Here is a 9,319-nt window from a genome sequence, read left to right on the forward strand (position 1 = left end):
TATGTTCTGATTGTGTTTCCATGACCGCAATGAAACCTTATTTACATTCAAATCATTGTGGTTTTATTGATATTGTTATTCATTTGTTAATAGCTGAGAGGTTTAAGGATACCTACCCAATTTTTCTTCATTCATGAGGATATTTGGCATGATCTAATTCTTTATATATACGTAACCAATTCTTTTACTTATGATGAAATCCTTATTTTTTTTGTGCAGATAGTTAAGATTAATCGATGGCGTCGTCTACTGAGAGTGATGGTAGTTCAACTGTGGTGAATTGTGAGTGTCAAAAGAAAGCCTGTATCAGAATAACTAAGTCAGATAAAAATGGAAACCGAGGACGACCCTACTACACATCTGGATTCGTTGTAAGTAAATATTCAATACGTTTCAATACGTGTGATTTTATTTCTTGACCAAATTTCAAATTCCTAAAGCTCATACAACACACAAGAACTTGACATCAAGAAGTGTGAGTATTTCCGTTGGTGTCAAAATGATGTTGACGACAACGAATTTTGTTTGAGGAGGGACAACATGATTGCAAATCAACGTCTGCAAAGGTTGGAGAGCGAGGTTGCCGAATTGAAGGTGTTGGTGCAACAGGGATGTGAAGCCATTAAAGTGTTGGAAAGGTTGGATAATGAGGTTGTTGAATTGAAGGTGTTGGTGCAACAAGGACGTGAAGCCGTTAAAGTGGTCGAGAATGAAACTGGGTGGATTAAAGTTATGGGTGTTGTGGTTTTTTTCCTTGTTTTTTTTTTTATGAATGTAGCACTGAGTGAGGTGGGAAGAATGCAAGAGTCTCAATCATATTGTAACAGACATCATCTCTTGTAATGCTTTACTTGTATAGCTGTAAGCTTCATATGCTTTCGTCGTGGTTGCACTTGTAAATGCTTTAACCACAATCCAATGCTTTGAGACCTTCAGCTTTGCCTCTTTGTGAAGCTTTTTCCATATGTAAATCTACCTGGTCAGCGAGGAGAGTCACATTTGAACCACCTGCCAGTGCAACGATTCTGAATTTATCTGGGCTCTCAGCCACAATGTCCAATGTCTGAAATCACCAAATCCAGATGATTTTTAAGCAGTTAAAGAATAAAAGAACTTTGGCAACAGCTAATAGGATCCGTTCAAAATAAACAAAGGCAAGTATACTTTCGAGGGATGAGAAGCTAATAAAGGCTGAAAGGAAAATAAGTTAAATCGAGCCCCTTTCAAAATGTGCAGATTCAAAAGTGAAGAAATTATGACGAAAATGGGAACAATGAATAGGCACCCTGTTTACACTCCACCCTGTTTACATATTCTTAGATATTCTTAGAAAAGGCACCCTGTTTACATGAAAAGTATTCCATGAAATATAGTGGGGACAGTTGTGAGAGATGGGCACGAAAAAAATATCATTACAATCCAAGTGGAATCAAAATACCACCTCTTAGTTTCATCCCGGTGTCATTTCCACATCTTGATTCAGTTCATGATTCTGAACCAAATGTCAGAAATTGGGCAAAATCGAAGTAGGATACCAATTCCAGCCCTTAATTCTGGCAATCCAAACAAATTCGCAGATATATTTTATATGGTTATATGGGTTAGATACAGGTCATCAAATTTTATCTCACCCATATGAAATTTTCCCGGGAATTTTTTTATTTCCACAATTTTAAGGCAAATGATAAATTGGGCGATGATATTTTCAACACCCTGTCTTCAGTTCAAGAATAAGAATGTTTAGATGAAAGAGTGTTAGATTCATGGTTTGCTAGAGGGGGATGAATTGGTAACTTTGGGGCAGTTTGAAGAGGAAGATCTTATGTCCTATGCCCGAGAGGAGATGGATTAAAAACGTTAGGAAATTGGTCACTGGCATTGGAAATAAAAACCATAGACATGGAAATAAAAACCATAGACAAATAAATGGTTACCAGGGCTAGGATATTTTCTCTTATTAAGAATGAGGTTATTAGAACAAACCCCGTCGCACCCATTGCACGAACCTGCACATTGAACATCATCATCAGAAACTCATACAAGACTAGGTGTAAGGAATTTGAGACAGGGATAAAAAACAGTATAAATGTGCACAAGACAATTGAAAGACCCCAATTTGTCCCCAACCTAAGAAGACAAAAGAACACAAGAACCATTGAATTACTAAATGAAAATTTTTGACAATATTCTTAGATTGGCACCCTGTTTACAGGCAAATGTTAAATTGCCACCCTGTTTACATTCTCCACCTGTTTACATTCACATCTAAAATGCACCCTGTTTACATTCCAAAAGGCACCCTGTTTACATTCACCAAATGTTTACATTGAAAATCCCAAAAATTGGGTACAATTGCATACAGAATTTAAAAAAAACACAACCACTGTAGTTGAACAGTTGTATGGATTAACTTCCCAATTGTAGGTTCCAAACACTAGTTGAACCGTTGTAGGTTCCAAACAGCAGGTGAACAAAACTGTTGTTGGTTCCAAATAGCAAGTGAACAAAAAAATATCTGCACCAAAGCTTCAGTGACCAATTTCTGACATCTTCTACTGACCTGCATCAAATGCATGATTAAAATTCATCAGTGGTACACAAAAATCTATTAGAAGTGAAACAAGATATGGCACACAGATAAAAAAAAGGATGGCCAATCATTTTGCACGAGTTTTAATTAAAAATAATAGTGGCATTATGATTGTTTCAATAAGTCTATTAGAAGTACATTTGATTGTAAACACTTACTTAGTGCACTCCAACAGTGGTCCTCCTCCTCGCCAACTCTAACGTCTTCCTATACAACCTTCGTTGTAGTCATCTATATGAGAAACATATTATAAACCTTCCAATTTGGAAAAAATTATTACAAACACATTGAGATTTAAAAACATACCTCTTCCTCGGGTATGTTTTTGCACGTGGTCGCATAATGGCCTTTTTCTCCACATTTTTTACACGTCCTTTGCTGCTTTGGTTGAGATTGAGAGGCCTCCACTGGAGATTTAATCCTTATAGCAGTTTTTGGCCGACCCTTGGTTCTCACAACTTGAGGGTCGTGAATACGTATCTCGAAAGGATAGTTGGATTGTACTTGACTGCCACTACTTTCCAAGACACTCTCCTTGTCTTTCTTTGCTTGTTCGCATTCCGCCACCCACACATTTAAGTCTTCTTCCATCTTCTTCAAAATGCTCTTCTTTGTCGGGTGTTCATCTAGTACTTTATGAACCCTTGATGTAATGCACCATCTCTCAAATGAAGTTACTTCGTCACTATCTCCTATGCTTGTAGATGCGAAACTATTCACTTGATATCTCGCCCCAATTGTCCACCAATTTATGAGATATCGCTCGGGAATAAAACCTAAACGCCTCATATCCATTATGCGAAGTATGTGTCTACATAGAATTCCTGCGGTCTCAAACATCGCACACTCACATGTAGCATTAACACCTTCTGATACATCATATATAACCTTGTAATTCTTCCATTCCTCCTCATTACGCATTCTTACCTTGTATTCAGTGACGTTCCCATTCTCACTCTCCTTGTCCTCCCAACAATCAATACTCGCTAGAAATTGAAGCTGGAACAAGTCAAAAATTTTCCTAGTATAACACTTTGCAGCATCTGCTTCCAATGTGCTCTTTGTCTTCAATACTGCATGTGATGATTTAGTCCTCCAATCCTCTTCAGCTTCCTTTTTCCGCCGATCCACAAGTGCCTTTTCATATTGTACCACGAATTCTTCTAAAGTGGTACTTTGCTTAATAAATCCATCGAAGAAAGCATTAATGCTTTCGCTTCGTGTACTTGAAGTCATTCCAGCTGTGAATGTGTCTCTAAAATAAGCAGGAACCCAGTGCATTCGTAAATCTCACATCTTACATAACCAATGTCTTTCATCTAAATTATATTTCTCCACCAACGCTCCCCATTCCTTCTCACTGTCGGCTTTGTGTTTCCTATAAAACCAATGGTTGTATTCCTTATAAATCTGACTAGTTGCATCTCGCATATCTGGAACATGCTCAACTAGATGCCTACTAATGTGCCAAGAGCAAAAGCGATAGCGTGTATTTGGAAAAACATGCCTAATCGTGTTTCTCATCGTCCCATCCATATCAGTTATTATACACCCTGGAGCTTTGTCAAACATGCATTTTAACCACTGTCAAAACAACCAAGTGAATGTCTCCTCCGTCTCATCTGCTAGGAGGGCACAACCAAAAAGTGTAGACTGTATGTGGTGGTTTACGTCGGTAAATGGTGCAAACGGCATCCTATACCTGTTCGTCTTATAAGTGACGTCAAAAAAAATTACGTCGCTAAAGGTTAGGTATGCCTCTCTGGCCCTCGAATCTGCCCAAAACATCGATCTCAGGTTTCCATCAACATCTATCTCCATGGCAAACTCAAAATTCGGATCTTCCTCTCGTTTCTGTTGGAACTGATTAGCTACTGTGCAGCTTTTCGTCCCATGTTGTTAGCCCTATGTGCTCTCAAATGAGACGACACCTGATCTGGTGTGAGAGCACTAGATGAACGATCATTTGAAGCGCTAATTGCCCTTGCAATGCCAGAAGGACCAAACCCATCACTGTGCATTTTATCCATCAAGTTTTTACATGAGGCTTTCTTGTGTAATGTATTATGTGAATGGTGCAATCGTGTCTTCAATGGAGATGTAAGATCATGGCAATGTTCTTCCACAAAAATTCTAACTTCCCACTTATCCTCTTTTGTCAAATTGATCTCCATCTTTGCCACGTAACCCTCTCTTGTTTCACAACGCCGCTTCACATCCATCCCAATCTGTCTCTTATCATTAGGATTTCTCAATCCCTCTTTATGACATACATAACTCTTCCTTATAGGTTCACCTGTTTTGATTAACCTATTGGTCCTACCTTTTCGAATTCCAAAACCTGTAGTCAACACATGTGAGTTATAGAATGCATAGGCATCTTCACAATTATCAAAAAGCTGGCCTTCAAAAGGTTTGCTAGCTAAAACACTCGCCACATCATCCTTATTAGTAGGGCTGTAGCTCGGGTCGGACAGATCGGGTTTTGAAGAACCCAACCCAACCCGAGAAATATCTCGGGTCGGGCGGGTCAGGTTTTTTCCGGAAAACCCACGAGACCCAAACCCGGCCCTACCCATGATATATCTCGAGTCGGGTCGGGTCGGGTCGGATTTTTTCACATTGACGCAATTTTTTAAGGAAAACTCTTGTTTGGCAAGGCAACTTCCTTTCTAGAATGGGCAAGCAATCATTTTCACCAAAAGAAATTAAACATGAAATATTTCTTTTACAGGCTCACATTGAGGAAAAATCAGCAATGAGTTATGGAAAGTTGGGCAAAGATAAGAGATTAATAATGAGTCTGATTCTTCAATGACACAAAGAAGATGACCATAAAAAACAAAAAATGAATGAAATTGCAGGCCATGCAATGAAATTAAACATACTAGATGTCTTGAGTAGGCCATGTAAGGAAAGTAAACTTAGTGGACGTCTTCTCCAGAGGAAAAAAACTCGTCACATAACTTTTTTGTAGTAAAGGTTGCTCTACCACAACAGGTTCTAAGCCATGAAGCCCACGTTCTAGCTGTTTGATGGAAAATTAATAATATTCAGCATCTGAATTACAAGTGCTCCATGTGAATCAAAAGGAAAGAAATACACAGTTAAAAGGCATTCTTTCATCACCTGCATAGTTCCAGAAGAGAGCTGAGCATGCATATACAACACTATCACTGCAATGCCACTGAAGCAAAAATTAAATAACAAAGATCTGTGAAATGCAGCTTTACCTGGGAAACAAAAGGATTAAATTAAGTACAACTAAAATACTATCCAGGTAAGCTACTGACTGCAATGTGCAAAGCAACCTGTACCACAGATCTCATGGATTTGAACACAATAAGAAGAGGTATTGACTTTTGAGAACGAAAACTTACATTATTCATTTGAAACATCTTTTTGTATTGTTTTCCCAAGGCATTTCTGGGCTCCGTAAGAACCTACAAAGCGATGTTGTAAACACAGTTCTTAGATGGAGCCTGTCCAAGGAACTACATCAACAAGTTGGTCCTCAGTGAGAGCAGACAAACTAATAATTACTGGGAATCGTCCAACAAATTCTGGTATCAAACCGTAGGCAATAAGATCACCACTTTCGGCCTGTAAAGCAATAATTTCTCAAATGGAATGAATATAAAGTAGCTTTCCAGTCATGAAGGTGATTTCTGATATAAGGTCAATGATGATATTGAATGCCATATTAAGAAACTTATCAAAACATAATTATCATATTAAGCACAAAGTTGCTCAAAACCACTATAATGTATTGTTCCAGCCCACTACAAACCAAGTTGTCCCCAGAAACTAAAGAAATGTAAAACATTGGAAAAACGAAGTTACTCAAAATTAAGTGCAAAAAGACAACATATGCCTAATAGACTTAAAAGCTAATGTAGTTGATTCCATTGTTAATGCTTCCACAGAGGGCTTTCTGCACCAAAAAGAATTCCAATAGGTTTCTGCATAAATAAAAAAACACACGGAATATGAGTGAATTTTTGCATTACAAAAGTTGAGTATTATCCAAAGGAATTTATAGACAGCCATTATTTAAAAGAATTTATGTATGAAGTTTACCTCATCTATGGCATAGCTCAAGATTGTTATCATATTATGGAATTTGTCGAGAATCAATGAGACCTCCAAAAAGAAAAGAAAATACATTAGAATTTTTAAAACATGTTTATAATTATCTAAGCAAATGTGTAGTTACATTACCTGATTCAATGATTTCAATATCATTATCATGTTGATAAACTTTGATTTCTTCATCATTATCACCATCACATCTAACAGCTCGTAGCCAATCTTGAGTGCAAACCAATGCTTGCACAACCCCACGACTCATTGAACTTCTGTATTTGTCAAGAACTCTACCACCGGTACTGAAAGCCGACTCTGAAGCAACTGTGGATACCGGAATCGACAAGATATCACGAGCCATTTGAGAAAGTATAGGATACTTTGAGCTGTTAATTTTCCACCAGCTCAAAATGTCGAATTTAGGATCATCTACATGATTCTCTTCTTTCAAATATCGTTCCAGCTCTGATGTCGGCCCAACATCATTCTTTTCAGCACTCATCTTGAAAAATTGTTTTTGTAAACTAGAAATCCTCCTCTCACCAAGAGGAGAAGTTCTATCGTCAACCTCTGAAAATCTTTCCACCGACTGTAAAACTCGCCTTCGCCTTGAACTATAGGCAGATACATACTCATCATAAATCTTAAAGGCCTCATACTTAACAAGTGAAACTTGTGATTCAACTTCATCCGTAGCATAGATAAGATGGTACATAAAACTCAAATATTTAAGCTTATACCTAGGATCAAGGACAACTGCAATAGCAAGCATCACATTGCACTCCCTCCAATATTTATCAAACTTACTTTGCATCTTAGTAGCCATTTGGTTAATAGATACATCTTCGTGTATAGCCATCCCAAGCAAGTGTTCTTAAATCGCAAAAACCTCATGAAAATACAAATTTACAGTTGTATATTTATGCCCAGAGAAAAGCTTTGTAGCATCATAAAAGACTTTTAATAATCGGCAAATAACTTTAGCATTCTTCCAATCAACAACAGTAGGGGCTTCTCTTGCAAAGATGGCATCTCGTGTCTGTAAGCGAGTGAAGGCACTCTCAAACTGTAATGCAGACTCTAGCATAAGAAAGGTGGAGTTCCATCTTGTAGCCACATCTATACATAAGCCTCTCTCACTTGAAAGCCTCTCTTGCAAAATACATTCTTCAAACAACTGTTTTCTTGCTTATGAACCCCGAACATATTTAACACTTTCTCGAATAACATCAACCGATTCTTTAATCTCATTTAGCCCATCTTGCACTATGAGATTGATGACATGTGCAGCACAATGAACGTGAAAAAATCGACCTTCTTGTAGTAACATGCCTTTCCTTGAAAGAACCGGAACAAGTGTCCTAACAACAACGATGTTATTTGAGTCATTATCTAGGTTAATGGTACTTAACTTGCTTATATTCCAATCAATCAAGCATAATTCAATTGCATTCACAATAACATCTCCCCCATGTGGAGCTGGAACCATACAAAAATTCAGAATCTTCTTATGTAACTTCCAATTATCATCAATGAAATGTGCTGTAAGACATAAATAACCTAAAGTCTAATTAGATGTCCACATGTCGGCAGTTAAAGAAACCCGATGACATACACCAATCAATCTTTTCAGTTTAAGTTTCTCCTCTCCATATATATTCAACAACTCTTTCCTTATAGTTGTGCGTGATATAACTTTGAGTCGAGGTTGGATAACCATCATAAAATCTCTAAAGGCATCCTTGTCAACTATGTTAAATGGAAGTTCGAGCTTAATTATAAAAATAGCCAACTCTCTTCGAGCTCGATCTTGGTCAAACATCCAAGGCATAACACCCGCCCCTTCCTCCACATCATCGCCATCTCTAACGGATTTAAAAGACAATAACTTCTGGCTCTTATCTCGTGAGGTATAAGGGATGCATGTCTTATCCAAATGTCGTTTAAGACTACTAGTGCCACTGCTACTTGGGCATGCAAATAATTTCTTGCAATAATTACACTTAGCCCTCTCATCTATCCCATCAGGTCCTTTCTCTTTGGTAAAATGATTCCATACAACAGATTTAGTTGGATATGCTCTTTTTTTAGATGTTTGTGTCGAGGAGTCCCCATGAGTGCTAACAGTATTAGTAGCATTTTCAGAAGAATCCAAGACCTAAACAAATATCCACAAATTACCATTTTTTAAGTTTGGTGGAAATAAAATACAAAGTAAATCTTACAAGAATGAAATGAATGCATCGTTATAATAAACAAATAAGAAGCAATTCTCACCGGAATATCGTAGTTCTCGTCAATATCATCCTCCATCATCATTTAATAAGGGGACTCACTTCAAAAGAGGTGTAGTGTAATCACTAATCAGACGGGATCTTTTGAGGCTTTCGAACAAACCTGCAAGGGAATTGAAAAAAAAAAAAGGTAATGACAAATGAGGAGAATGAGAAAAAAAAGGTAATGAATCTAAAGGCCTAGCTTACATACATTTTCAATCTTCAAGTTACATACCAGACCTATGTCTTTTCCCTTTTTTTTTTAATGAAAACAGTTCACACATGTAAATTTAGTCATGGCTTTTATGAAATCAAGGATCCAAACAGATTTTAAATGAAAACCGTGGATATAAAAAACAAAGAAGAG

The 9,319-nt window shown here is 37.4% G+C and overlaps 2 protein-coding genes and 1 long non-coding RNA gene across 3 annotated transcripts; all 3 read right to left on the reverse strand.

Moving 5' to 3' along the window:
- Positions 1 to 904: 904 nt before the first annotated feature.
- On the reverse strand, positions 905 to 4,126 carry LOC143880666 (protein FAR1-RELATED SEQUENCE 1-like). The gene is made up of 5 exons (XM_077383638.1): positions 3,933 to 4,126; positions 2,897 to 3,845; positions 2,462 to 2,560; positions 1,935 to 2,006; positions 905 to 1,063 (listed from the first exon to the last, which is right to left on the reverse strand). The coding sequence occupies exons 1-5, from the start codon at positions 4,124 to 4,126 to the stop codon at positions 905 to 907; spliced, it is 1,473 nt and encodes a 490-aa protein (XP_077239753.1).
- A 2,269-nt stretch (positions 4,127 to 6,395) lies between these two features.
- On the reverse strand, positions 6,396 to 7,279 carry LOC143881151 (uncharacterized). The gene is made up of 3 exons (XR_013251882.1): positions 6,812 to 7,279; positions 6,671 to 6,733; positions 6,396 to 6,552 (listed from the first exon to the last, which is right to left on the reverse strand). It is a non-coding gene; the product is annotated as an uncharacterized LOC143881151 (long non-coding RNA).
- A 586-nt stretch (positions 7,280 to 7,865) lies between these two features.
- LOC143880667 (zinc finger BED domain-containing protein RICESLEEPER 3-like) lies at positions 7,866 to 8,995 on the reverse strand. Its single transcript, XM_077383639.1, has 3 exons — positions 8,954 to 8,995; positions 8,292 to 8,834; positions 7,866 to 8,192 (listed from the first exon to the last, which is right to left on the reverse strand). The coding sequence occupies exons 1-3, from the start codon at positions 8,993 to 8,995 to the stop codon at positions 7,866 to 7,868; spliced, it is 912 nt and encodes a 303-aa protein (XP_077239754.1).
- Positions 8,996 to 9,319: the final 324 nt, after the last annotated feature.

The sequence above is a fragment of the Tasmannia lanceolata genome, unplaced genomic scaffold, assembly GCF_043159265.1.
Source record: "Tasmannia lanceolata isolate RefF3 unplaced genomic scaffold, GAP_Taslan_0.1 ptg000007l, whole genome shotgun sequence".
NCBI classification, from domain to species: domain Eukaryota; kingdom Viridiplantae; phylum Streptophyta; class Magnoliopsida; order Canellales; family Winteraceae; genus Tasmannia; species Tasmannia lanceolata.

Coding starts and splice junctions, on each gene's coding strand:
- LOC143880666 (XM_077383638.1), bottom strand. CDS start 4,126: ATGGATGGGACGATGAGAAACACGATTAGGCATGTTTTTCCAAATACA. Junction 2,561..2,896: donor AAAACATACCCGAGGAAGAG/GTATGTTTTTAA, acceptor CATTTGATGCAG/GTCAGTAGAAGATGTCAGAA. Junction 1,064..1,934: donor GAGAAAATATCCTAGCCCTG/GTAACCATTTAT, acceptor TGGTGATTTCAG/ACATTGGACATTGTGGCTGA.
- LOC143880667 (XM_077383639.1), bottom strand. CDS start 8,995: ATGATGATGGAGGATGATATTGACGAGAACTACGATATTCCG. Junction 8,835..8,953: donor ACGAGAACTACGATATTCCG/GTGAGAATTGCT, acceptor ATATTTGTTTAG/GTCTTGGATTCTTCTGAAAA. Junction 8,193..8,291: donor AACTGAAAAGATTGATTGGT/GTATGTCATCGG, acceptor GATAATTGGAAG/TTACATAAGAAGATTCTGAA.